We start from the raw sequence: 27,561 nt of genomic DNA, 5'->3' as shown, positions 1-27,561 counted from the left end.
ACAAACACCCACTATATATTTTTTGCTTTAAAAACACTCTCACATACAAAACCAGTATTCTAGTATATGTACACAAATACAGAGAAACAAAATTTGGAAGGACAATACTAAAATATTAATGTTTTCCTCACCATCACTGGATATTTTATGGTGGTATTACAGCATAATTACTAGCCATGCCAGGTATCTTAGAGTTTATCAAGCCAAGTCAGAAGAGAGGTAAAGATGACAGGCACTTAGCCTGTAAGATTCAAAAAGTCTGGTCGATTTCCCTAAACAAACAGGGAATTTGAGGCTCAGGCACAAGTGTTATGTATTCACAGGCATCTTCCAGGGATTAAACTGAATACCTACTTTTGTTTTTGTTTTATTCAGACAGAACCTTACCTGAGGGTATTTTCAAGCATGTTGTAAAGCCTGTCTACACATAAGACCTCTTCACCAGGGCTCCTTTGGTATAATAGATATAACTCCCCTCACTGCATGGCTGCCTGCCAATGCCATCACCCAAATTGGAAGGTATGAAAACACTTTCTTAAGGATTTCAGCAGCCAATTTGAAACATTTCCTTGGAACTTCTGAACACAATTTCTAAATTGTGTTAAAGGAAACAAAAATTCACACATGAGGACATCAAGTAATAGAAAGAGTATAGGCCTTCAAATCACACACTGGTCCCAACCCTGATTCCAATGCTTGTCAACTGAGTGACCCTAAGAAAGGTACTTAGCCTCTTTGAGCTGCAGTACCTAGTTTTACTTTACATCTGGCACATGACTGCCATTGTCATTTGCTACAGTAATAAAAATAGTGCTGCCAGGAAGAATCACTCACGTGGACCAATTCCTCATCATCTCGTGCAGAGTAAATCGCAAATCTCCTTTCCAACGTAGTTTGCAGGCTGTCTTGCTCGCTGATTGAAAGGTCAGAGTTAACTGTAAATGTTCCAATGAACCTGGGGAGAAGCCGGGCATTCTCTTGTGTGAGAAGTCAGAGCAAAGAGGAACTCTGTTCTTTATAGACAAGAAAATCAGAAGGGGCAGTCTGCAAAGGAAATCGTGAGCCCCGCCTGCTCTTGTTCTACTTTCCCCACCGTTTGGGTAACTCCTCCTCATCATTTAAGACCAAATCCAGACTTTACCTCGCTCTGGAGCCTCCCAGACCCCCCGCTGAGATAAGCGCCCTGGCTCTGTGTGCCCGTGGTGCCCAGCACGCTGCTTGCAGAGCAATGGTCACACTAATTGCCGTATTTTCGGACCATAAGACACACTTTTTCCCCCCCAGAAGTGGGGGGAAAAAGTCCCTGCGTCTTATGGTCCAAATATAGCCTACACATATACTTTAAAAAAAAGTTTTTTTACTTGCCCAGCTCTGTGTGGTCTCTGTGTGCTTGCCCGGCTCTAAAATGGTTCTAAATGCTGCTGTTTACTTTACAGGGTTGATTACATGTGTTTATGACTGTGATGTTGGGTTTTAATGCACATAAAATATTTTAGGACACTATTTGTTTCAGAATCTTTTTTTCTTCATTTCCCTTCTCTAAAAACTGGTGCGTCTTATGGTCCGGAGCGTCTTATGGTCCGAAAAATACGGTACCTGGGGGCTTATTTATCACCCAGATTCACCTGGGAGCTCTTCCGGGACAGAGGTCAAGACTGACAATGCTCTGTCTTCAATGCTGTGCCCACTGCCTGGCGTACAGGGTCACCTCAGGGGATATCTGTGTTAAGTGACTGTCCCCAACCTCTGAGACACACAAATCCTACACTAAGGCTGTGTGGCACAGGCCGGAGGGCCATACCATTTCACCAGGTTTGACAGGTAGCAGATGTCCACGTCTTGCAGAGACACTTTGGTAAAGCGAATTGGGATGATGGAGAGGCTGATAGCCTGAAGATCGAGCTGGTTGCAGATGCGATTTCGATAGAAGCCATTTGCTAACAGACACAGAAGGTGAACCTGGAGAGAAAGAGAAAAAGGAAGAGATGAAAGAAAAGCTGAACATTAGAGGGATTTTTTGCTGCTGAATTAAAAGACATTTTATAGGCAGGATGTATTTGTTGACTATTTCTGTTTTGAAAAAATATGCTTTTGTTGATTTCAGAGATGGGGTTGAGGGGGAGAGAAACATCCCATTTCCCAAGATTTTGCTTTTTTTTTTTTAAATATAAAGAAAGCTTTTATTGGGAGAAAATGAGTTTTATTTGTTTTTTTTTTTAGCAATTGTGTCATTGTGGATAAAAACAACAGGGGTTGGAAATCAAATTCTTTTGGGGGAGGCTCAAGCTGTCCGATTCCCTTGTCCCTCTCACTTTGGGCACTTGGGGGGAGGGGAGGGAGGAGAGGGAAGGGAAAGGGCAGGGCATGATTGATAAAGCTGAAGAGTAACAAAATGCACTGGTGGGTTACACTGGGGCTGTGTGAGGGAGGACGTGGGCCAGGGGCTCTTTGGCATTCAGGCCTGGCCTCTAGTCTTTTCCCTTCCCTTTCTTGGTTTTGGCCTTGGCTTTGGTCTTGGGGGTACAGGGCTTGGTTATGCGGGTGGTTTCCTGGCACAGGGCATTGTACTTCTTCAGGGTGCCTTGGTGGGCTTTGGTGCCCGAGCTCCCATCACATGACCCCCAGCTCTCAAACTTGTAGTTGGCTCCATACTCCTTCTTCCAGTTGCATGGCACCCTGCTCCGGATGCCCCGAGTCTGGGCCCTGCAGTCCTTGCTGCTAGGGGTGCAGGGCCCTCAGGTCCACTCAGTGCATTCGCTCCCCAGGCCACCCTTCTTCACTGTCTCTCTTTCTGGTGCCACGGAGATGGGGAGGAAGGCGAGGAGGAGGAAGCCTCGGTGCTGCATCTCGCTTGCTGCCCGCGATGCTTTGCTCCCTCCAGCGCTGGCCTGTCCCGCTCCCTGAGATTTTGATTTTCAACCCATCTTCTTCTAACTACTCAAAATAATCTCAAATCTCAAAGCTCCAGAATACAAACTTTTTTCTTCTTCTAAGAGGCCTTGTCTTTTATTATTTATTTTTTAAATATATTTTTATTGATTTCAGAGAGGAAGGGAGAGGGAGACAGAAACATTAATGATGAGAGTATCATTGATTGGCTACCTCCTGCATGCCCCCTACTGGGGATTGAACCAGCAACCCAGGATATGCCTTGATGGGAATCGAACCCAGGACCCTTCAGTCCCTAGGCTGATATTCCACCCACTGAGCCAAATCAGCTAGGGCAGAGGCCTTGTCTTTTAGATATATACTGAAGGAACTATGGAGGAGATACTACAACATTTGGAGTTTGCTTAGGAGGAAAAATGGATGGAGGGAAAGAATAGCAAGACTGCTCACGGGCTTATAACTGTCAAAGCTGGTGGATAGCATGGGCTTACCGTACTGTTGTCTGCATTTCCATGTGTGTTGAACCCAACCTCCTCCACTTTAGACCTCACACCTGTCCCATATCTGACCTCCAACTCCACCCTTCCTCAACCTACTGAAGTGATCATGTGACTGTCTTTCACAGCTTTGAATCATTTTCACTTCAAAATCGGTCTTCTTTCCTTCCCACTACAGCCTCCCTGTTTCAATAGTGGCACTGCCCTTCTTCCCTCACATCAGCTTCAAATCTCCAACACCAAGAGGTAAAAGAAACAGAGCTATCTTATTTATTTCCCAAGGCCGCAGAGAGGTGGGCCTCACTCCAGTTCTTGTATATTCAAAGATGTGGGCAAATTAGTTGTCCTACCATTCCCTCCGTAACTCAGAGAGAGCAATCTTTCCAGTCTCTGTCCACTCCCATCTCAACATACTGGCTTTTCTCTTAGACCCAGCTCCCGTCCTTTCTCCTAAATAAAGCCTTCCTCAGCTACTCAAACTCACACTGATCTCTTTAAGTATTGAGTTTCTTTGTTTTTTGTTTGTTTTAAATATATTTTATTGATCCTTTACAAAGAGAAAGGGAGAGGGACAGAGAGTTAGAAACATCGATGAGAGAGACATCAATCAGCTGCCTTCTGCACACCCCCTACCAGGGATGTGCCTGCAACCAAGTACATGCCTTTGACCGGAATCAAACCTAGGATCTTTCAGTCCGCAGACCGATGCTCTATCCACTGAGCCAAACCAGTTTCGGCAGTTTATTTGTTTTGAGGTCTTTCATCAGAAACCCTTTAATTGTAGAAAATAAGCTTTATACGAGTCTCTCTCCTACAATGCCAAGAACCTTACTAGGTCCAGAATATGTGTTCAATAGCTATCAGCTGAATAAAAAACCAGCAATTTTAGCTGAGATCAGAATTAATGTTATTAAACTGTGGAAAGAAGAGACTGAGAGTCTGTTTTTTAGCCCCTGCTCCATGTCAGGCATTGTACTCTGTACTTCACTTGTGATAGACATTTAATCCTCACAACCACCCTCCGAGAAAGACACTGTTATTAACCCCCACTTCAAAGATGAGGAAACGAAGCCTCAGAGAGAGTAAGAACCTTGCCAAGATCACAGTGAGTGGGAGAGCCAGGAACAAGATAGGGTTCCCTGATTGTGAACCCCAGCTCTTTCTGCCACCGCACTCTGCCTCCCTTCACTTCCTGCCCTTACCTTGTGTGTGTCCTCATGGACTTCTTTATTGAAACGCTTCATCATTCTCCGAAGAGCCGTCTCAAACTCCATTTGTATTTTTTCACTGTAATGCACATTGAAAAATCCAAGAATGAACTGGGAAATTGAAACCTGACTTCATTCCCCCAATTTCTTTCACTTTTAAAAAAAAATAATTTTATTGATATTTTAAAGAGAGGAAGGGAGAGAGAGAGAGAGCTAGAAACATCGATGACAGAGAAACATCGACCAGCTGCCTCCTGCACACCCCCCACCGGAGATGTGCCCGCAACCAAGGCACATGCCCTTGACCGGAATCGAACCCGGGACTACTGAGCCAAACCGGTTTCGGCTCACTTTTTAATTGCATGTGATTTACTCTCCTTGTTTTCCTGCACAAAACTGTGCTACTCAAGTAAATTTTTAAAAAGCTACCTATTTCCTGCTTCTTCTCACCTACAAAACATAGCTTAGGACAGTCTCTACCCAGACTGACCTCCTTTCAACCTGCACCAAATCATGCCTCATGAACATGAGTAAAAGTTCTCCTCCTCCAGGAAGTCTTTTCTAACTGCCTGACCTTCCAACTACTGATTCCAGCCTTAGCAACCACTACTGCCTTTACATTCAATTAATGTACAGTCATTTGTATTTTACTGTTCTGATGTAAAATCTCTTTCATGTCTGCGTCCCATGCATTTTTAAGATGCTTCTGAAGTCCTGACCGATTTGGCTCAGAGGTTGGAGAGTCAGCCCAGGGACCAAAGGACACTGGGTTCGATTCCCTGGCAGGGGCATGTACCTTGATTGCGAATCTGCTCCCCACCCCTGGTGGGAGTGGGGGTGAGAGAGAGCCAATCAATGTGCCTCTCTCAGTGTTTCTCTTTCTCTTTCCCCTTCTCCCCCCTTTCTACCTTCCTTCCTTCCACTCTTGTCTGAAAATGGAAAAAATATCCTCAGGTGAGGATTAAAAACACACACACAAAACGACGCTTCTTGAATGACTTTTATTATCTTCCTTAGGCATGGCAAATAATGTGCTCATCATACAGAGGCACTCATGGACCAGTCAACTACCAGGTGTGCTCCAGATTTCCAAGCCACCAGAAGCTACAGAGGTAATGGGTATTTTGGGATGAAATGGGGGCTCCCTACCATGGTGGGGCACTGCTTCAAGACCTGCAGAGTTATGTGGTGGGGGAACGTGTAACTTGCAAGTGAGCCTGACAGGGACTTGGAACTTGGCTCATCCACTTACTGCCTGAGTGACTCCTGAAATGATATTTAACCTCTCTGAGCCTCTGACTCCTCATTCACATCCTATTCTAGACATTAAGTAAGATAATGGACAACAATGGCATACAGAAGTTGGTCAATATATAGGAGTATTCTCCCCCCATTTCCTGCCCCAGCCAGGATACAAAAGTTTCTCACTCAAGTTTTAAAGTTGAGCCCAAGGTTCTCTCATCCAAGGCTCCTGACCACTTTGATACTCAGCCCTGGTCTCGTACGTATTTCTCAGAAGTTTTCATTAGCTGCCAATGGCATGTGATAGGAATGTAGAAGCAAGTGCCTAATCTTACCTTCTTTGTCTTGCTTTCGCCTGCTCCGGTGTTTCAATCTCTATCTCCACTGGCTTCAGAGGCAGAACGGATTGAGAGAAGGTTGCGTTTTCTGCTGCATCACCTGGCACGAGCTCACTAAGTTCTATCAATAGTAATTAAAAAACAACAACCAATTAACAGCAATTATAATAATAATCACTCTACTGAATAAAATCAAGGTTCTGCTGGGAAGGAGGCAGTGAGGAATGGATGTGAGGTGGAACTCACAGAGATAACTTCTCCTCCCATGCTTTGAATACCTAAAAAGCCAACAACAACAAACAAAACAAAAAAATGAAACGCCAGCACTGCGCTGTTTTACATTTATTTGTCTCATTTAACCCACATTTATTTGTCTCATTTAACCCACTCAGAAATACACAGAAGTAGTCCCGGTAGAAGAAGAAAAGGAAACTAAGGCTAAAAGACATTGACTTGAGTTAGATACAGATCTTTGCTATGAAGGAGCTGATGCTTATGTATGTTTTAGTAGATACTTATTCTTTTTAAAAAAAGCCAAATGAGACAATTTTCTTTTTATTACTACATAATACACAATGCAATTTGCTTTGTATACAGTGATGATTTCAGTGTTTTTCAGTCTTAGTTGTAAACTTTTAATGACAAGAAACGCATCTGTTTCATATCTTTATCCCCTACAAGGCTAGTGAACACCAGCTGAAATAAACTGAATTTTTTGAACTGGATCTAACTGTGAACCTCGTTGGCAAAGGGTCTGTTAAAGGAGTTTTAGGCCTAGAAGCAGTAACACCTGCTCAGCAATGAAAGCATCTAGTAAGGTGACCAGATCGTCTCGCTTTTGATGGGACAGTCCCGATTTTCAACGAATTTTTCCGAGTCCTGTGGCGTTTTAAAAAGTCCCGATTTTTGGAAAGACTGTTCTAAGGCCAAACTTTTGGTTTCTATTTACCAGTTCCCATTAAAATGAACCAGGGCTTCTTGGAGAGAAAAAAATTTTGATTCCAGGTCTGGAAAGAATAAAGTGAGCCTGAAACAATTTGTATCAGAAAGCATAAATGTTCTAAAAAACTAAAGGGGGTCACGCTGAAAAGACATGGGAGGGTAGCTTAAAGGGGCCTCCAGCAGCCAAATGTGGGACAATCTGAAGCTCAAGTATAACGATGATAACTGGTAATATATGTAATTAAAGAAAAAAATCTCTACGTTTATGGTGATACTCAGAGTAAATTACTAAATGCAATTCCTGAAATGGAGGTAAGATTAGGCACTTGCTAAATAAATACAATTCCTTTTCAGATCAGTCAACTAATAAATGTACATAAAATGATAGAATCATATTATTACCATTGTGCAATCTTCAATATAATAATTTTTGATCCAGTCAATATCATTAATACATGCTAAAACCATTAAGTAAAAAATTATTGCCTTAACCGGTTTGGCTCAGTGGATAAAGTGTCGGCCTATGGACTGAAAGGTCCCAGGTTCGATTCCGGTCAAGGGCATGTACTTTAGTTGCAAGCACATCCCCAGTAGGAGATGTGCAGGAGGCAGCTTATTGATGTTTCTAACTCTCTATCCCTCATCTTTCCTCTCTAAAAAAATCAATAAAAAAATATTTTTTAAAAAGTAGAAAATGCACCTTTACATTGGCATAATCGGGCAGTACCAACTTACATGATCAATCTTGGCATCACTAGAAGGACAACCTGAGAGTAGGTATCTCTTAATGCACTAAAAAGCATCAACTATGAAGTATTTTGGGGTAAAAAATAGTTTCATCTAAATTCAATCAAATCTTTGAACTTAATTTACAACTTTTAAGAAATACCTGGGCCGAGACCGGTTTGGCTCAGTGGATAGAGCGTCGGCTTGGGGACTGAAAGGTCCCGGGTTCGATTCCGGTCAGGGCATATGCCTTGGTTGCGGGCATATCCCCAGTGGGGGGTGTGCAGGAGGCAGCTGATCGATGACTCTCTCTCATCGATGTTTCTAACTCTCTATCTCTCTCCCTTCCTCCCTGTAAAAATCAATAAAATATATATATTTTTAAAAATTAAAAAAAAAAAAAAAAAGAAATACCTGGGAGCCCTAGCCTGTTTGGCTCAATGGATAGAGTGTAGGCCCGTGGACTGAAGGGTCCTGGGTTTAAGTCTATCAAGGGCACATACCTCGGTTGCAGGCCCCATCCCCAGCCTTGGTCCAGTTGCAACCAATCTACATGTCTTTCACTTGATGTTTCTCTCTCTCTGTCTCTCTCTCTCTCCCTTCCGCTCTCTCTAAAAAAAATCAATGATGGGGATTAACCAAAAAAAGAAGAAAAAAATACATGGGATATTGAAACAACTGTAACAACATCATGAGATGTTTGATTATTTATCAGACATAATCAGAACCTGAAACATTCTATAAAATAAAGAGGTCAGGGCACTAAAAAAAAGCTGTGCTATGAAAAACAAAACAATAAAAAATGGTGGGTGGCTGAAACCGGTTTGGCTCAGTGGACAGAGTGTCAGCCTGCGGACTGAAAGGTCCCAGTTCGATTCCGGTCAAGGGCATGTACCTTGGTTGTGGGCACATTCCTGGTAGTGCAAGAGGCAGCTGATCAATGATTTTTTCATCGATGTTTCTAACTCTCTATCCCTCTCTCTTTCTCTCTGTAAAAAATCAATAAAATATATATTTTTAAAAATGGTGGGTGGAGGGTACTGTTATAGAATAAAAGAGACTAATTAGACAACCAATAGAAGACTTACACCTTTCATAGATCCTGGATTAGAAAAAAAAAAAGGGGGGGGGGAAACAAATCCACCAGAGAATATTCTCCCCATTGATCTTGAGAGAATGGAAGGAGGCAGGGAGGGTGAAACTCCAATGACAGCAAAGGAAGAGAATACTGATGTCCCCCAAAAATGTATATACACTCAACAGCTGATAGCTATTACATTTTGGAAATATATTTTAATAAGCACTGCCTTCATAACTATTCTAAGTGTGTATACATTTTTTGGGGACACCCTGTATACAACCTGCTCTAATAATCTGGTGTTGAATTTTTCATATCAAAAGCAAGTTACTACTGCAACCTTATCTTTAGTATTATTAGGTTCAAAAGAAAACAACAGGATTGCAAATAAGTGACATGACTCTAAACAGAATCAAACAGAAAAACAGGATCAGACAGTTCTGAAAACAAAGATGCTTTACCTTCTACCTCTTCCCAATCATCCTCACTTTCCTCCTCATCGTCGTCGTCTCCTTCATGGCTGTCTTTGTCCACAGCAGACTCTCTCTTTGGATGGTGGGCCTTTTTGCAGGTACTTGTAAAGTCTCTGTGTAAAGGCCACAGGAAGGAAGGTGAAGAAGGCTCAGATATCCCAGCATTACATTTAAACCAAACAGAATTTTAAGGATACCTTCTATTTATTGAAAATTGGTTGCAATTATTTAAAATTTATTTGTGAGTTCTGAGCCTCATTTTCTCCATCAGCATGAGTCTCAAGTTCTCATCAAGATGTGCTCTGATCATTAGTCTAATACTAGATTGTGCTGTCAAACAGAAAGAATACTATAAACCTACAGCCTAGAGCTGTGTGAAGGGAAACAGCGAAGTCAGGAAATGGCATAGAAAAAACTAGAAGAAACCACAATAATGATGTGAGTGCTAGAAGAAAAAGCTGTGACATCTGTGTACATACAGTTGGGCACCAGAAAGAAAAGGGAATTCACATTTGCAAGGGCACATTCCTGGGTTGCAGGTTCAAACCCAGCCCTAGTCGGGGTGTGTGAGGGAGGCAACCAATTGATGTCTCTCTCTCACATCAATGTTTCTCTTTCTCCCTCTCCCTCCCTTTCACTCTCTCTAAAAATCAATGGAAAAAAATATTCTTGGGTGAGGATTAACAACAAAAACAAAACCAAAAAAGAAATACGATGTAAGGAGATTAAAGTTGAAGTCTAACTTCAAGATAAGTGGGAATGTGACTATACACAGATATGTCATAAATACCAACATAAACCTGGATACCTTACCTAGTTAAATAGATAGCTACATAGGTAAGTAGCTAGCTACCTATCAATTCAAGACTAAATGGTTGCTAATGTATAATACAGAACTTCCTCAACTTACGTTGGGGTTACTTCCCAATAAACCCACCCTAAGTTGAAAAGATCTTAAGTCTGTAGACGGCTTCTGACCTGCATCTTCATGGTGGAAGAAAGCATTTTTAGAAGGAGAATATGAGCACAACTCAGAGATAGCAAAGTCTGAGCATATGCCATGTGCAGTCCAGCTGAGCAGGAGTCGAATGTGCCTGAGGAGAGGAGTATGAGAGAAAGCTGGAATGGCAGGTAAATACTTTTTACATGCAGTATCTTTGTATAGTACAAAGAACACAGGATCAGGAGTCAAAAGATCTAAGTCTTATCCTGGTTTCTGCCATTATCTAGCTGTGTAATCCTGAATAAGTCACTTTCTGCAAGCTATCATTGTTCTCACCTGAAAAGTTTGGGAGGTAAGTACATAATCGCTAAGATTCTTTCTAGCGCTTACTACTGGTAGTAGTCTGAGCTCTATCTAAAAGAGTTTAAAGATCCAGTCTTTTCCGTGGATCCTAATGACAAGCAAAAAGAGCAGGTTTTATGAATCACATTTCTCTGACAGGAGCAATCAACACCTCTCACCTGAAATCTTCCCCATCACTGAGGACTTCATCCTTTTTAACCTTGAGGTTTGCAGATTTAACAGTCACCTTGGCCACCTTCTTTTTTGCTGGAGCATCTGGTGAGCCCCCAGGATCATGGCAACCCCTCTTCCTCTTTCCTTGTGAGACTTTTGAGAGCAGACTCTTCTTCGGGGGTTTCTCATCTTCAAAGTCACCTGGATGCCCACATACAACAGGGAAGGGACAATAAAAATGTGGATGCAGAATGGTTTCAGGGTCATGAAAACTCTTCTTCTGTAACCTCCTTCCAAACCACATCTCCTTCACCAGCTCATCATGTCACATTTAGTCAACAACTAGCTTTCAGCCTCTGCCCACCTTCAGTCCAGTCTACACTCTGTGCCCACAGTCAAACCATTTCCTTTGTTAGCATTTTATTCAACTCTTCCTAAGACTACAGAGAGGCCATCATATCTAACTTTCAAAGCTTAAGTTTCTGCTTATATCCAGTAAGAAAATCCATTGACCATTGATTAACCCCTTGCTTATTTACTACCTGACAAGACGATTTTTTAGGGATAATCCATTTCTACTATGTGAAATATTATGAGTTCGTAAACATAATTAAGTTTTGCCACAACCTTCTTTCTATTAATATGTATTTTCACCATCTTTCAAAATCAAACTCTGCTCAAAACACATACTTTATGAAATCTTTCCAATTTAATCCAAATGGAACTTGCTATACTAATCATCTCAGCAAGCTTAGGGTTAGAATAAGATAATAATAATTATCTTTACTTTCTTAAGATAATTATATTTTTGGTAAAGGGAAATATAAAAATGCATAAGCTGTTGGTTTCAGTTAAATTAGGGTATCTAAAACTATGGTTGATTAACATAGAAATATATCAATATATTAACTTTTAATAATAAAGAATTAATGAATAACTTGGCAAAAGAGGATTTTTATTTTGCAAAACTATTCATGAAAATAATCTTGAATCTAAAATAAATCACTTTTCTGCCTTTGCATGACTCTGCTTGAACTAATTTTGGAAAACAAAAATACTCTAGCCTGCCGAGACCGGTTTGACTTAGTGGATAGAGCGTCGGCTTGGGGACTGAAGGGTCCCGGGTTTGATTCCGGTCAAGGGCATGTACCTTGGTTGCGGGCATATCCCCAGTAGGGGGTGTGCAGGAGGCAGCTGATCGATGACTCTCATTGATGTTTCTAACTATCTCTCTCCCTTCTTCTCTGTACAAAATCAATAAAATATATCTTTAAAAAAAGATTTAATCTTTTTTAAAAAAATACTCTAGCCTATAGTGAGGTTCCAAAGGAGCTGCAATATTAACCTAAAATATCAAATGAATTCATTCCTTTCATTTATGGTTTGTCCTGATGATGCTCTTGGGGTATTTATATTCTTTAAGAATATACTTTGGCATGGGAAGAAGACTCCCTTCTGACCTAAAATCATAACTTAATTTTAATAAATTTCACATTATGGGGACATTTAAAAACAAACAAACACTTTTATTGATGTCAGAGAGGAAGGAAGAGGGAGAGAGAGATAGAAACATTCACGATGAGAGAGAATCATGGATCAGCTGCCTCCTGCAAGTCCCCCACTGGGGATCGAGCCCACAACCTTGACCAGAATTGAACCTTGGACCTTTCAGTTCACAGGCCGATGTTCTATCCACTGAGCCAAACCATCTAGGACTAGGGGCATTTGTTTTAATGCTTGACAAAAATCAATGGTTTAGTCATCTAGGACTAGGGGCATTTGTTTTAATGCTTGACAAAAATCAATGGTTTAGTTAAAACATCTATCAAATGTTTTATAGATGCTGTTAAAACCTATATGTATTCCCTTGGTTTAAACATTTCAATGGAAACAAAATATTTCAAAATTATTTAGAATATAGAAACAGATTTCTTATTCCAAGGCCAGAGGCTGATTAAAGGTTTGTAACTTGACAGTTTGAGTAGAGTGCCCTTAAAATCAGGATTTCTGTGTCTTACAATGGTGTTTAGCCTTCTACCAATAAGCAAAGATGCAAAATAGTTCATTTTTACTGATCTAAAAATGCAGGTGGGAGGATACTTCAGAGGTACCATTTCTTTCTCACCAAATGTATTTGGTTGGTTAAAAGGCACAGCTGTATACTTTTGTGGTTTGAAGAGAGAAGTAGAAGAGTTAAAAAAAGATGAAAAGGAAACAAAAAATTAAATTTAAAAAATGTTCATGGTATTATTATTTACAGTATAAAAAAATTAAAAAATCCAAGTGTCCAACCATGAGATGATCATCAATTCCAGTATAGTAACACAGTAAAATATAATTCAGTTATCTTTTAAGACAAAGGAGAATGATCTAGGATAAAATGTAAAGCATGCAAAGTTGTTTTTACAGTATGGCTTCTACTATACAAAACAAGAGACTAAAAGGAAATATACCATTATTTAGTGGTGGTTATTTCTGCATGGTAGAAATATAGGTGATTTTTTCTTTATTCTTTGCTGTGTTTTTGGTCCTAGAGAATCTAGAGGCCATTTTCCAGGACTTTCTATGATCTAGGGATATTTAACATGGATAACCAGCCACCTGGAGTTCAATATAAAATGAATTCAAAATAGTTGTTTAGAAAGAAATCTTGATCGCTCATGCACACCACACAGGTGGTACACAGTGGCTATTTCAGCAGGGCGGGAGTTACCACTGTGGTTTGCTTGGCCATCTATTGAGATTTAACAAGAACACCTGTGTAATCCACCAGCGGCATCTCAGAGCACTTAGGATAAAATACAAACTCCCTAGCCTGGTCTCTAAACTAAGGGATCTGCCCACCTCTCTCACCTCAATCCCCCTCACTCACTGTTCCAGGTACCTGGCCAACCTCATTCCCCTAAGAGTCTTTCAACGGTCCCTCTGCCTGGATCTTTCCTCCAAGAACTTCGTATGGATGGCTCCTTCAGGACATTCAGTAACTGGCTCAACATGTCCGCTCCTCACAGAAACCTCCCCTGACCAGTGATTCCGACTTAGCTGCTTCTTCCCAGCCTCATGTCAGTTTTATGACAGTAAGCTGTTTTGCTTTCTTCATAGCTCTTGTCACCACGTGAACTTATATATAAATTTTTAAATTTATTTTTCGAGAGAGAGAAACATCGAAGTGAGAGCATCCATCAGCTGCCTCCTGCACACCCCCTACCTGGGATTGAGGGACTGAGCCCCAACCCAGCCATGTGCCCTAACAGGAAATTGAACTAGCAACCTAGGGTCCATGCCCAACCAACTGAGCCACACTGGCCAGGGCTTATTTTTAACTTTTTATTGTCTGTCTTATCTACCCCTACCTACCCACAGATTATAAGCATCATGAGACAAGAACGTTGCCTGTCTTGTTCATTACTATAATTTCATTGCATGCACCCAGATGCTGTTAAAACCTACACAATGTACTGTTAGCAACATCAGTCACCACATTATGTCACCTGCAGCCCAAACCACACTTGTTCCTCCTCCCAACCGCAGACAAGATTCTAGCTCTTCAGATCCTGAGAGCTGCGTTGGAAACTTATTGCTAGCTCGTCTGGCTAACAGAGTCTGAGTTAAGCTCGAGTGCATGCTAACCTACATGTAGACTGAATTGATATGAGCTAGCCCAACTGACCACCTAATATGGATCATGCCAAGATTTTACAATATATGCTATCTCACTGGAAAATCACAACCACCCTGCAAGGCAGCGTTATGTTTCACAGACCAGGTTCAAAAAGGCTAAATTATCTGTCCAAAATAATTTACCCAAGTGCATATCACAACTTGCTATATAGTGTTGGAGCTATACCGAGCTGGTGCCAGGGGAAGTATTAGCTGGAAGAAACGCTTGCCCCGTATTCAGAACACGTTCCCTCTGGCTAGAATATCAACACCCTCTTAAGCCTCTTGCTAAAATATTACCCATCCTTAAAAGCACAGATCAGACAACTCGTTCAGAGAGCATGTCCCAATATCTTCAGACAAACTTGATTGTTCCGCCAAAACCGGTTTGGCTCAATGGATAGAGTGTCAGCCTGCGGACTGAAAGGTCCCGGGTTCGATTCCGGTCAAGGGCATGTACCTTGGTTGCAGGCACATCTCCAGTAGGGGGTGTGCAAGAGGCAGCTGATTGATGATTCTCTTTCATCGATGTTTCTAACTCTCTATCCCTCTCTCTTCCTCTCTGTAAAAAATTAATAAAAAATATATATAAAAAAACAAACAAACAAACAAACCAAAAAACTTAATTATTCCTTTTGAAGCCACAAGGCCCTACACCTACTCCCATGACATCACACTTTGCCTTGGTATTTTTTGTAAATGTCAACACTACTATCCTCTAAGCTCCTCCAAGAAATCTTGATCTCCCATGTCACTTAGCTCTTGTACACCACCCAGTTGGTACTCAGAAAATATTCAAATGTTATTTGAATAAGTAGTAAATGAATGAAATGGAACTCACAGCAAATCACTGTTTAAGTTTAGAAACTGTTAGCATTTGCCTACTTCCCAATAGATGGAGAACTTGACAATATATAAAGAATCACAAAATTGTTGAATCTTGTGTCATAGGAGCTGGTTACCTAATCTATTACCCAGTTTTTTCAGGAGTCCTTCTACAGCAGGGGTGGGGAATAGCCAGCCTGCGAAATCATTTGGTCTGGCCCTGCCAAAGCATTAGGGGTGAATTAATTAAATGTCTGACAAAATATAGCAGGCTATTTTTTAAGTTGGCAATTTTATATGGCCCTCGAATGATATTATAAACATCCAATGGCCCTTGGTAGAAAAAAAGGTTCTCTACCCTTGCTCTACAGTAGGGGTGTCGAACTCAATCAGAGAAGGGGCCAAAATCTAAAATCCAGCCTAAATCGCGGGCCGAATGGTTTACTGAACAGTCATAAACTGTCATTGTGATGGAAACGCAGCGGAGTGCAGTGATGACAGCGCGGTGCGGGCCACATTGCAAGGCCTGGCGGGACGGATTTGGCCCGCGGGCCTTGTGTTTGACACATGTGCTCTACAGCATGCATTTTGCGATTATTAAAAATATTTATTGAATGCCCTGGCCGGGTAGCTGAGTTGGTTGGAGCATCACCCTGATAAGCCATGGATGCAGGTTGGATTCCCCAGTCAGGGCATATACAAGAATAAACCAATGGCTGAAACCGGTTTGGCTCAGTGGATAGAGTGTCAGCCTGCGGACTGAAAGGTCCCAGTTCGATTCTGGTCAAGGGCATGTACCTTGGTTGTGGGCACATTCCCAGTGGGGGGTGTGCAAGAGGGAGCTGATCGATGATTCTCTATCATCGGTTTCTAACTCTCTATCCCTCTCTCTAACTCTCTGTAAAAAAAAAAAAAAAATCAATAAAAAAAAATATATATAAAGAATAAACCAATGAATGCATAAATAAGTAGGACAACTAATCAATGTTTTTCAAATCGATGTTTCTCTCTCTCTCCCCTCCTTCCTCTTTCTAAAATCAATTTTAAAAATTAAAAATATATATTTATTGAGCACTTAGTATATGCAGGGAGAGGCAAAAGAGGATACAGCAAAAAATAAAAATGCTTTCATGAAGCTTAAATGTTAGTAAGATGGGCAATCAAAAAGGAAGCAAATAAATGAACAAGATCATTACAGAGTGTGACAGAGGCTGTGAGGGCCTCTGTGACAGGGAGTATCTGGTAAAGACCACTTTAGGGCATTCACGAGTATCTGAGTTGAGGATGGAAGAAGAACCAGTCATGGCAAGAGCCACGGAACGACATTCCAGGCAGAAGGAACCTCAAAGACAAAGGTTCAGGGTAAGAAATAGCATGGCATGTTTGAAACACAAAGGAGGCCTGCAAGGAGAGTATCTGTCCAAGAAAAGAGGGGCAGGAGACAACAGGTAGATTAACAACAGCCAAATCATGTAAGGTCTTGTAAGCCACGACGAGGAATTCTGAATTTTACGCCAAGAGGAATGGAAAGACACAGGGAGTTTGAAATACATCCTGTTGTGATCTGATTTTTTTTTTTTTTTTTTTTTAAGATCATTTGGGCTTCTGGGTGAACTCTTGCAGGGGGAGGGGAAGGGAAGTAGGGAGACCAGTAAAGGGGCAACTGCAGTCGTTCAACTGAATAGTGATGGCTTGGGCAGGGTCTATGGCCATGAGAATAAAGAAAGTGGAGAGGACCGAGATAAAGCTCTGAGACTGAACTGACAGGGCTTGCTGACTGGTTGGGGGGCTGCGCTTAAGGAGGAGATGTTTGCGGTAACTAGCGGGCGAAGGTATCATTTATTGCGGTGGGAAAAAGTTGGAGAAGAGACAAACTGAAAGAAGAAAACCAAGAGTTTTGCTTTGCCCACGACCAACATTTGCTATCATCGTGAAGTCAGGCTGGACCCGAATCTTGTCCAGCTCACGATATTACTCTGGGAGTCTGCACACTACAGCGCTCTGCGTCCTGGGCCACCGGCTTCTGGGGACACAGAATAACTGCAATGCCTTTCCCCTATTTGGCCCTTTGCATCTACCAGGAGGATGGACTTTATCCTGCAGACAAACAGGGAGCTCGTGGGGAGGCTGAGTGTCAGGGGAACCGCTCAGGGCGCATCACTCCTCGCCTGGGGACAAAGGCAGAGGGACGCGTCGGGGAGGACCCAGGCAGCAGTACAACCACTTGCCCCGGGAACGTGGCTCCGTGGCGCAGACGGGCGCAGAGCAGCCTCCGCCCCCCACCTCCAAGGGGTCGGCCTCTCCGCTCCCGCACCCCGGCCTGCTTCCGGATCTCCTTCAGCATCTCCCGCTAAGTCCAGCTTGGCCTCGCTCTCACCTGCCTCCGTCTCCTCGCCCTTGACTTTCTGGACGCGTCGTTCGCGTCCCCGAGGGTCCTTGCCAGCCGCCCGCTTCCGAGCCATTTCGCTCAGGCAAGACTCGCTCCGCGAGTGACGCACCACGCCGCGGAGAGCAGCACGAGCTCGGGCCGCGCCCCCGAGCGGGAGGCGGCATGGCCACGCCCCTGCCTTTCACAGACCCAGCGCACGCTGCTTCAGGATGCAGCTCCGCCCCGAAGACAGGGCAAAACAGATTTCTTTTTACTTCCGGTGCCTCGCGTCCTCGCGTTTCCGGGGGCCTGGGCGGGGCTAGCTAGATCTCGCGAGAGGCGGGGAAAGGGCGCAGGGTTTGAAACATGGCGGACGACGTGGACCAGGTGAGTGTCTGCTGAGGAGCAGCAGCTTCCCTGTTTGGCTTTGTGTACCGGGGCTGCTTTCTCCCAGATAACCGACCATGCCGACTCTCTCCGGGTCTCACGGGCTCAGGCTCTGAAGGCTTTCCTTTTAGAAGTCCGCCGGGAAACTTGGGACTGCGCTCTCTCGCCTTTTCCTTTCTCCCCTCGAGTCTCGCTTTTATATCTATAGAATGGGGATAATGATCCTTGCCTGCCTCACAGGAGCTGTCCGGATTCTGATAGAAAGCGTGACAGTGAGGTTGAGGAATTTTATCATTACTGAGCGCACCAGTTATTACTCATTCAACATATGCTTAGGGGACATCAACTCTGGATGGTTAGACGCCGTTCAAAACACCGGGGACACCAGCATTGACATACGTGATCGCCGGTCCCACCTGGAGTTTGTATTGTGTGTGGGAGGACAGATAAAAAGTAAACATGGACGTGTGGGATATATAGGAACTGTGATGTGGTAAGAAGGATACAAGCCAGGAGTGGTATGCAGAACTGATAGTCCTACACAAGCTTTGTCACCTGCTCTTCCTTTTTCCCAAAATACTTTTGTTCAGGTATCAGTGTGGATCAGGCCACAACTCCTACCCACGTCTCACTTCTCATCAAAGAGGACTTTTGCCCACCTACATAAAAGAACACTCTGCCAGTCTTTTTATCTACTTCATAGCATGTTATTGGTTCATATTAGTATAAGCTTTGTTTAATGTATCTCCTACCCCCCCCCCTTTCCCCCCAAAAAATGGATCTCTTAATAGCAGGAGTTTTGTTTTGTTCACTATTCTGTCTTCCCAGTTTAGAACAGCACTGGAAACATTTAACACGTTGATTGAATGAGTTGGGAGGTCTCTTTGAAAAGGAAATATTTAAAGCTACAGATTTAAAAGGGTAATCTGCAGGCATCCCAGACTGAGGCTAAAGTAGGCTTCTGTCATGTGTATATTCTTATCTATAGCTACATATATAAAAGCCTAATATGCTCAGTGTCCGACCGATCTGTCAACTGGTTGGTCAACTGCTCCACCAGTTGCTGGGACACACACTGACCACCAGACGGTGGATGCTCTGTCTGGTAGGGTAGCTTGCTGCTGGAGTCCAACGGATGGGGCCTGGGCAAGATGGGGCTGGACATGCCCTGGAGCCCTTCCACAGTCCCTTCCCGGCTGGCGGCCCCCATTGGCCCAAATCGGGACTGGGTGAGACAGCCCCGATCGCTGGCCAGGTTGAGGGACCCCACCTGTGCATAAATCCATGCACCAGGCCTTTAATAGTGTTATAATTATTTATATGTCTCTCCTGACTAGAATGAGCTTCTATAGGGCAGAGACTAACTTCTGGATCATTATAATCTGGATCATTATAATCTAGTTGGTTAGCTGGTTCTAAACAAACACCTGTTGAACTAGGGCTGGGGACCAGTTGAGCTCAGGATATTTTTTTCTCCCCTCATCTAGCCTTTTTAGACTGTAGAGCCTGTAATGTTCAGTCACCTTCTTCCAGTGGCCTCATGTACTCACTGAAGAAGCTCTCCCTGAATAATTTTATCAACTCTTCTTCAGCCATCCCTTTCACATGGATGATCGAAGTCATCATGGCTCTGATCTCTGAGACCTTTCCCAATCGTTCTTTAATAGAAACAATGACAACCATTTATAAGTAATTTCTGTTTGCCAGCTTCAGTGTTAAATATATTAAGCTAAATTAAAAAAATTTTTTTTATTGATTTCAGAGAGAAGAGGAGAAAGAGATAGAAACATCAATGAGAGAGAATCATTGGTTGACTGCCTCCTGCACATCCCCCATTGGGGATCGAGCCCACAACCTGTGTATATGCCCTGACCTGAAATCAAACTGTGACTTCCTGGTTCATAGGTCGATGCTCAATGAGTGAGCTATGCTGGCTGGGCCATTAGCTCAATTTTTAAAAATGTGTTTTTATTGATTTTAGAGATTGAGGGAAGAGAGGGGGAGAGAAAGAGAAAGAAACATCAGTGTGAGAAGCATTGATCAGCTGCACACACCAGGAATCGAACCTACAACCTGGGCATGTACCCTGATGGAATCAAACTGGCGACCTTTCAGTGCATGGGATGATGCTCAACCAATTGTGCTATACCTGCTAGGGCTATACATTAGTTCATTTAATTCTCATAAGAGTTTTATAGACCAGGAAATAGAATTAGAGATGGTATAATTCCTTCCCCCCTCCCCATTTTTATTTATTGACTAGAGAGAGGGGGAAAGAGAGAGACAGACATTTCACTTACTTTTATATTCATTGGTTGATTCTTGTAGTGCCCAGACCCCAGGTCGAACCTTGGCGTATAACCAACTGAGCACCTGGCCAGGGCTGAGATGGCATAATTTTTAATCTCAATTCATAAGTATCAGAGTCAGGAGTTGAACCCACCCAAAGCCAGTGTTTTCAGCCAGTATTCTCTACTATTGCTGAATGTATTACTCTTACTGGCCATTAGGCACCCAAAAGTCAGCCTGTCCTATATGAATTTAGTCTTCTCTCAAACCTTCATCTCTGCTTAGCATTCTGCCTAGTGTGTAGTAGTCATTAAGTGAATGTTTTTCACATTACTGTATTAAATGATATTTGAGATAAGGCTAATGTCCCTGATAGTGATTCCTTATTCCCTGAAATTGGGTCAGACAATTTGTACTGTGAAGGAGCAGAGTATAGTTGTGATTAAATTGCCAACTCCTTCCTGTGCATGTACGTTTTCAGACCTCATTTGTATAGCACTTACTTTGTGTCAGGTACTGTTCTGAGTCTTCATATATGTCATGTAATCCTTGGTATTATGTAGGCACTATTGTTATCCACATTTTACAAATTATGAGACTGAAACATAGAGGAGTTATGTTATTTGCCCACATCACACAGCATGGCATTGATTTGAGTGCTGCATTCTCTCTAGTAATTGTTACTATAAGCCTGCTTCTTTTATCAGCAACAAACTACCAACACTGTCGAAGAGCCCCTTGATCTTATCAGGCTCAGTCTGGATGAGCGAATTTATGTGAAAATGAGAAATGACAGGGAGCTTCGAGGTAGATTACATGTAAGTAATATTATTTTCTTGTCATCCTCTGCTACCCTGACCCCTTGAAATACAAAAACTGCCCACTGTAGAGAAGCCTTTTAATGTAGAGGAGAGTGAGGTGTAAGGCCTCGTAAGTCTAATACAACTGTATTTTATTCATATTTTTAAATTTTTTTTTCTTAACAGAAGTGATGTGTTTATTAAAGAAGATGTTCATTTCTTTCATTTTGTTCCTTTTATATACTTGCAAATAACATTTTTTCATTCTTACTTAAATGTTCTTTAAATTACTGACATATACATAAATTTGTGTTTTCTTGTGAAAAAAATTAAAACAACACAAATACATAGAGTAAAAGGTGAAATTCCATTTCTTCTATTGGTAACCACTATTAAAAATTAAAAATTGAGTCTATATTTTTATGTATATCCTATATAGTAAAAGGCTAATATGCAAATCAACTGAATGACTGAATGACCAGTCACTATGATGCGCACTGACCACCAGGGGGCAGACGCTTAACACAGGAGCTGTTCCCTGGTGATCAGTGCGCTCCCATAGGGAGCGGCCCTCAGCTGGCAGTTGGCTATCCCCTGAGGGCTCCTGGACTGCGAGAGGGCTCAGGCGAGAGGGCTCAGGCGGGGCTGAGGGGACCATCCTCCCTCCCCCCAAGTGCACTGGGTCTCTAAATGTGTGTGTGTGTGTGTGTGTGTGTGTTTGCACTACACACACACACACACACACACACACACACCATTCCTAAAAAAATAAGTGGGTTTTAGAGTGAAAGAAAAGGAGGGAGGGGGAGAGAGAAATGTGGATGTGAGAGAGACCCGTGGATCCGTTGCCTCCCGAACACACCCTGACCAGGCTGGGAACAAATCTGCAACCCAGGTACCTGCCTTTGACCGGGAATTAAACTATCTACCCTTTGGTGCGCCAGCTGATATGCTAACCATTGAGCAACACCAACCAAGTCTAGCAAGATTATTTCTTATTTGCATGCTAGAGGCATGGTGCACAAATTCGCGCACGGCCTATTGGCTAGGCTGGCCCCTTGCTCTGGTCACACTCTGGTTGAACTCCGGTCAAGGGGACAATTTACATATTACCCTTTTATTATATAGGAGGATAGAAGTTTGTGATATAAGTATTATGTGTTACTTGTATTGAGTCATTTGCATATTGTAAGCCCTGTTCATTGTTTCTTAATTTATTAAATTTCTTTGTCCCTCACCCTCCCACTTCAGGCTTATGATCAACATTTAAATATGATATTGGGAGATGTGGAAGAGACTGTGACTACCATAGAAATTGATGAGGAAACATATGAAGAGATATATAAAGTAAGTCACGCAGTTCTATTCTTTGTTTTTAAAATGCCAATTAATCTTAACATTCGACAGCTTAACACTCGTTTATAGCAAGTCTATCATGTTTTGACTCCTACTCATGGGCTCAGTAGAGTATAGCAATTAAAAGTAAAGTCTTTGGGGTCAAACAGACCTGATTTTCAATACTAGTTTGGCCACTTCATACTGGGGTACAGGGAATTAACTTTGCAGGCTTAATTTCCTCATTGGTAAGCAGGAATACTATGATTCAATGCAATATGACAATGTAAGAGCCATCAGCCCTTCACTCAGGCTGGCCATGCACCCCAGTGGGACCCTCACCCTGAAGGGGGTATGGCCAGCCTGAAAACGGACCTCAGTCCCTTACCCAGGCTGGCCCTCAGCCCCTCACTTAGGCTGGCCACACCTCCCAAGTGGGACCCTCGCCTGGCCTGCAAACCACCACAAGCTCCTCGCCCAGGCTGCCCCATGCCCCAAGGGAGCCCCCACCCTGATTTGGGACACCCTTTAGGGCAAACCAGCTGGCCCCCACCCGTCCACCAGGCCTCTATCTACTAATAAAAGGCTAATATGCTAATTAGACTGTGGGACCTTCCAGACGTTTTTTTGGACAAAGCCATGGTGGCAGGGCTGAGGTAGAGGCAGTTAGAGGCCAAGAGGGGAGGGCAGTTGTGGGTGATCAGGCCAGGATGGGACAGAGTTGTGGGTGATCAGGCTGGGGGGTGGGGGGGAAGAGCTCAGTTAGGGATGAGCAGACCAGTAGGGGGGTAGGGGGACCAGTTGGGGGTGATCAGGCTGGTAGACAGAGTGGTTAGGGGTAATCAAGCAGGCAGGCAGATGAGCGGTTAGAAGCCAGCAGTCCCAGATTGTGAGAGGATGTCTGACTGCCGGTTTAGGCCCAATCCCTATAAACTGGCAGTAGGACATCCTTCGAGGGAATCCCAGATTGGAGAGGGTGCAGGCCGGGCTGAGGGACACACTCCTCTCCCCTGCACGAATTTCGTGCACTGGGCCACTAGTGAGTCTATAACAATAATCAGTACAGCATAAAAGCTTGTGCTCTTATTAGATCTAGGTTGAAATTCTGGCTGCTGCTGCTGCTGATTGACTTTGGGAAAATTATAGAAACTTTCTAGGCCTTTGAGACCCCCTCAGTTTTTGTTTTCTTTTAAACAATAGCTTATTGATTTGATAGATAGGAAAGCGAGAAACATCCATTCACTGCCTCCTGCACACCCACTACTGGGGATTGAGTCTGCAACTTGCAACCTGGACATTGTGTCCTATTTGGGAATCAAACCGGCAACCTTTTGGTGCATGAGACAAGCCCAACCAGCTGAGCCACTCTGGCCAGGTGGGAACCCCCTCTGTAAAATGCCAATACCTGTGTTTGCCTCTCGGGATTATAATAGGATACACTGGATTGGGTGCATGGAAAGCTGGTGATATGTTGTAATAGGATTATACATAATCATAATTATACATAGTTATGATTATATATGTACAATTATGATTATATATAAATCCATTTTTAGTTTCCTTCCTTTTCTGAGTTTCACTCTTATTTCCAACATTCTTATTGAAAAAAATATTCACTTTGGATGTTTTCTTAAATCTAGTACATCTAAAACTAAACTCTTGGTGTTTTTCACCTTCAAAAATTCTCTATTTCTGTTTATGATTTTTCTGTTATTTAGACCAAAAATCTGGTTACTTCCAGTCAGTTTTGTGGTCCATATCCCCAGTCAGTGTTTTTTCCTAGACATAACTTGTAGATGCCTTTCTTTACTTCCTCACCTCTATTCCTGTCCCTCAAAATAATGTTTGCCTCCTTGAGGCCACTTGATAAAATGAGCTTGGATGGGAAGCAATACCCTTAATCTGATCTTTGTCTAGGGCTGAGTTTTTTGGTTGTTTTCTTTTTGCCCTTAATATGTGTTTATTGATCTCAGAGAGGAAGGGAAAGGGAGAGAGATATAGAAACATCAATGATGCAAGAGAATCATTGATCGGCTGCCTCCTGCACGCTCCACACTGGGGATCAAGCCTGCAACCAGGGCATGTGCCCTGACTGGGAATCAAATAATGACCTCCTGGTTCATAGGTTGACACTCAACCACTGAGCCACATCAGCCTGACAGGGCTGAGCTTGTTTAACTGAGAAGTTTTACTGGGCTTTGTTCCCCAAAGCTTTTTCCCTACTTATATCTACAGTTTGGGGTCTAAAAACATTGGATTTTCTAACCCTTTGAATCCTATTATAATCTCTGCTTGAAAACCAGTTCTTTCCTGAGCTCATATCTTTTTTATACTCCTTGCTGAGTGCATTAGGTTATCAGCAACACCTGCCAACATTTGACTTTTCCAATCTCTTCCTCTAGAACCTATAGGTTTAGGAGATCCTTGGGCTACTTTCCAAATCATTGCAGGCAATCTTACCTTATGTTTCCCAAGGGATAAGAGGATTTCATACATTCCATATCTGTTTCATTACTGCCTAAGGCTCGACACTTAGGCAAACAAATACCCCAAGGTATCCATTTTATATGGTTGAGTGTGGTAACAACATGCACAATAGAATTTTATTTCTCCCCTCATAACCATCCTGAGTGAAGTTTTAGGTCAGAAATATAGCTGTGTGCCAGCTGTGTGCCTGAATGTAGCTATGTGAGAGAAGAGGAAAATGGATATTGGTAGATAGTGCCGTCTCTGCTCCAGTTATTGATATTCAGGAAAAGTAAACAGTAAACAGATAGTTTTTCTTTTGTACTACAAAGGTAAGTAATCAGGTTTTTTAATCAATTTGTTTGTGTTATAATGAATCATGTTTGTTTTTTGTTTTCAAATTTCGTGAAAAACAACAACAAATAAACAATACTACTGCATATTTGTGTAAATGTGTTCTGTTTTTTTTTTTTTTCTTTTCTTTTCTTTTTCTTCCAGTCAACAAAACGGAATATTCCAATGCTTTTTGTCCGGGGAGATGGTGTTGTCCTAGTTGCCCCTCCATTAAGAGTTGGTTGAAACAAAGAATATATCCTGTGTGGAAATTAGGAGACTTTATATGATTGCGTCTTTAAAGGTAGAAGATATTCAAAAGAGAAACCTGCGAAAATTTTGATATTAATAAATGACCAAGGAATCTTCTGCTCCTGAAATGAGTTTATGTGCACATAACACAAATTCTTAAGCTAAATGGCATTTTTATTTTTCTCCAACCCTTCCAATAAATGTGATCACTAAAATGCAGCCCTATTTTTTAGGCGTTAATTTGCTCCATTGGTTTTTCCAGACAATTTCTGTTTTTTTAATTTAAATTAAACTTGATGTTTTCTTTTTTTGTTTTTAATGCAGTCTCCTGTCTTTTGAATTCTTTAAAGTAAGCACATGTCTTATATTCAGTGTATTGGTACACATGTATGTTTGAGGTGCCAGGCTGAGTACTACCAATATGCTTCTTTCCCGCCAGTCTTCGGAGAAGGCAGTTAAATCAATAATTGCAGGACAGTGAGATTAGTGCTGATAGAATAATGCATATATAGACACAGAGAAGAACTCCCGAACCAGAAGGGGGTGAGTGTGGGGGAGGTGATGTGTCACTAAATGTTAGCATTGCAGTGAAGGATGAGCATGTTACTTCTATCTGGCCTAATTTATTTTTAGCTTAAGTGTCAGTGGTTTTATGCCTTTGTGGTTCAGTTTGATCATATCTACCAACACTACACATATTTTATGACTAAAACCATATTCTGTTCTTGGATCACAGGCGATTGATGAGAGGGCTAATATAACCTCAGTGGCACAATAAAACAAAGAAGACTAAAAAAGCAAACCTATTTTTACTTCTAGCTCCAGTCAGTTAGCACTTATGCTCAAAAGATAGAGGAAAGTTAATGAATGTGTAACAATTTTGCAAACTTTATTAAGACGGCTTAAAACCTGACATCTTTAGGTAGGTTGTACCATTTTGAAATAAAATAAAAATTCATATGTGGATGTTCTGTTTATGAATATGCTCAATGTGTGCTAATCCAGTATCAGGCACGATATGCCAATATGCACAATATTTTAAGCCATAAGCAAAAAAGATGCTTTTGGTAGACATAAGTAGGAAGTTTTCGTGTTCATTATTTATTGTACCTGTCCTTGCAAGTTAATGGAGCAGGGAAAAAAGAACAAGTGTGGGCGAGCTGATGGGTTCTCTCCTATCTATTTATCTAATATAAGTAGACAGGAGAGAACCTCTTTCACTTCTGCTACCTCCATACTTTGTCCTTAGGCTCATTAGTCCAGAAGAGGAATGTTCTATTGTGTGAGCATTTGCCAGCTATGAGCAATGCTCACCTACTTTGGACCAGGAAAGTAACTGACAATCCGGGAGTCATCCTGGCAGGATCAAGAGGCTTGATTGATGTTTCTGTAACTCCGCTGTGCTGAACTATGTGGGTTTCATTCTTGCCCAAGCACTACCTGGTAGTAGATTTTACAACCTAACTGCCTTCAAACTTCAGTGGTCTCATTGTCCTCAATTGGTTCATGTGCCAGTTCATGTCTAGTCATGATGGCCATGTGAATGTAGGACTCTTATTGGCCAGGACTGAGCCACATGCCCACCTGGAGATAAGAGTAAGATTATTTCCATTGAGCCATATAGTCTATGTTTGGAGAGGGGCATTTTTTTTTCCCCCCAAAGGGAACCAGGGGAAATAATGGATTCGAGCTGGAAATAAAGAATGCCTACTGTGAAAGGCTAACTTGTAGTCTCCTCTAATTCATAGAAAATAAACCCCTTTGGGATTTGATTATTAGTAATGAGTTTCTTGGAACATGCCTCATAGTGGAAGTTATGATTTAAAGCCATTGCTCTGGAATCTAATAGGAGGCCCTGGAGCACCATGAGGAGGGGATAGAGCTTAGATTTGTTTGATGACTGAGTTTGATGGTAGCTGGGTCCTCTAAGGGTGGGGTGGGAGACCTGTAACATAGAAGGGTGATAGGCTGAGAGTAGGTATTGGGGTCTTTAG

General features: G+C 42.3%; 2 protein-coding genes and 1 pseudogene across 4 annotated transcripts in view; 1 reads left to right on the top strand and 2 right to left on the bottom strand.

The window, feature by feature from the left end:
- The window catches only part of XPC (XPC complex subunit, DNA damage recognition and repair factor), a 28,399-nt gene extending 10,461 nt beyond the window's left edge, over positions 1–17,938 (bottom strand). For 2 of the 3 annotated variants that reach the window (XM_045579222.1, XM_036431236.2), the window contains exons 1-7: positions 17,715–17,937; positions 10,858–11,053; positions 9,382–9,506; positions 6,172–6,295; positions 4,589–4,673; positions 1,802–1,959; positions 835–955 (exon numbers count right to left, since the gene is read on the bottom strand). In XM_045579222.1, the coding sequence (XP_045435178.1) occupies positions 835–955; positions 1,802–1,959; positions 4,589–4,673; positions 6,172–6,295; positions 9,382–9,506; positions 10,858–11,053; positions 17,715–17,799 (894 nt within the window). In that variant the 5' untranslated portion in view covers positions 17,800–17,937. Of the gene's footprint in view, positions 1–834; positions 956–1,801; positions 1,960–4,588; positions 4,674–6,171; positions 6,296–9,381; positions 9,507–10,857; positions 11,054–17,714 lie in introns of all 3 variants that reach the window. The other variant, XM_036431237.2, reaches the window with a different exon arrangement.
- Positions 2,179–2,931, bottom strand: LOC118715265 (annotated as a pseudogene).
- A 12-nt stretch (positions 17,939–17,950) lies between the features above and the next one.
- LSM3 (LSM3 homolog, U6 small nuclear RNA and mRNA degradation associated) lies at positions 17,951–25,777 on the top strand. The gene is made up of 4 exons (XM_036431258.2): positions 17,951–18,092; positions 21,089–21,199; positions 22,433–22,528; positions 25,481–25,777. The coding sequence occupies exons 1-4, from the start codon at positions 18,072–18,074 to the stop codon at positions 25,559–25,561; spliced, it is 309 nt and encodes a 102-aa protein (XP_036287151.1). The 5' UTR covers positions 17,951–18,071; the 3' UTR covers positions 25,562–25,777.
- The last annotated feature ends 1,784 nt before the right edge of the window (positions 25,778–27,561 follow it).

This window comes from Pipistrellus kuhlii, unplaced genomic scaffold, assembly GCF_014108245.1.
Source record: "Pipistrellus kuhlii isolate mPipKuh1 unplaced genomic scaffold, mPipKuh1.p scaffold_m20_p_11, whole genome shotgun sequence".
Taxonomy (NCBI): domain Eukaryota; kingdom Metazoa; phylum Chordata; class Mammalia; order Chiroptera; family Vespertilionidae; genus Pipistrellus; species Pipistrellus kuhlii.
This window is presented reverse-complemented; position numbering and strand designations above follow the sequence as displayed.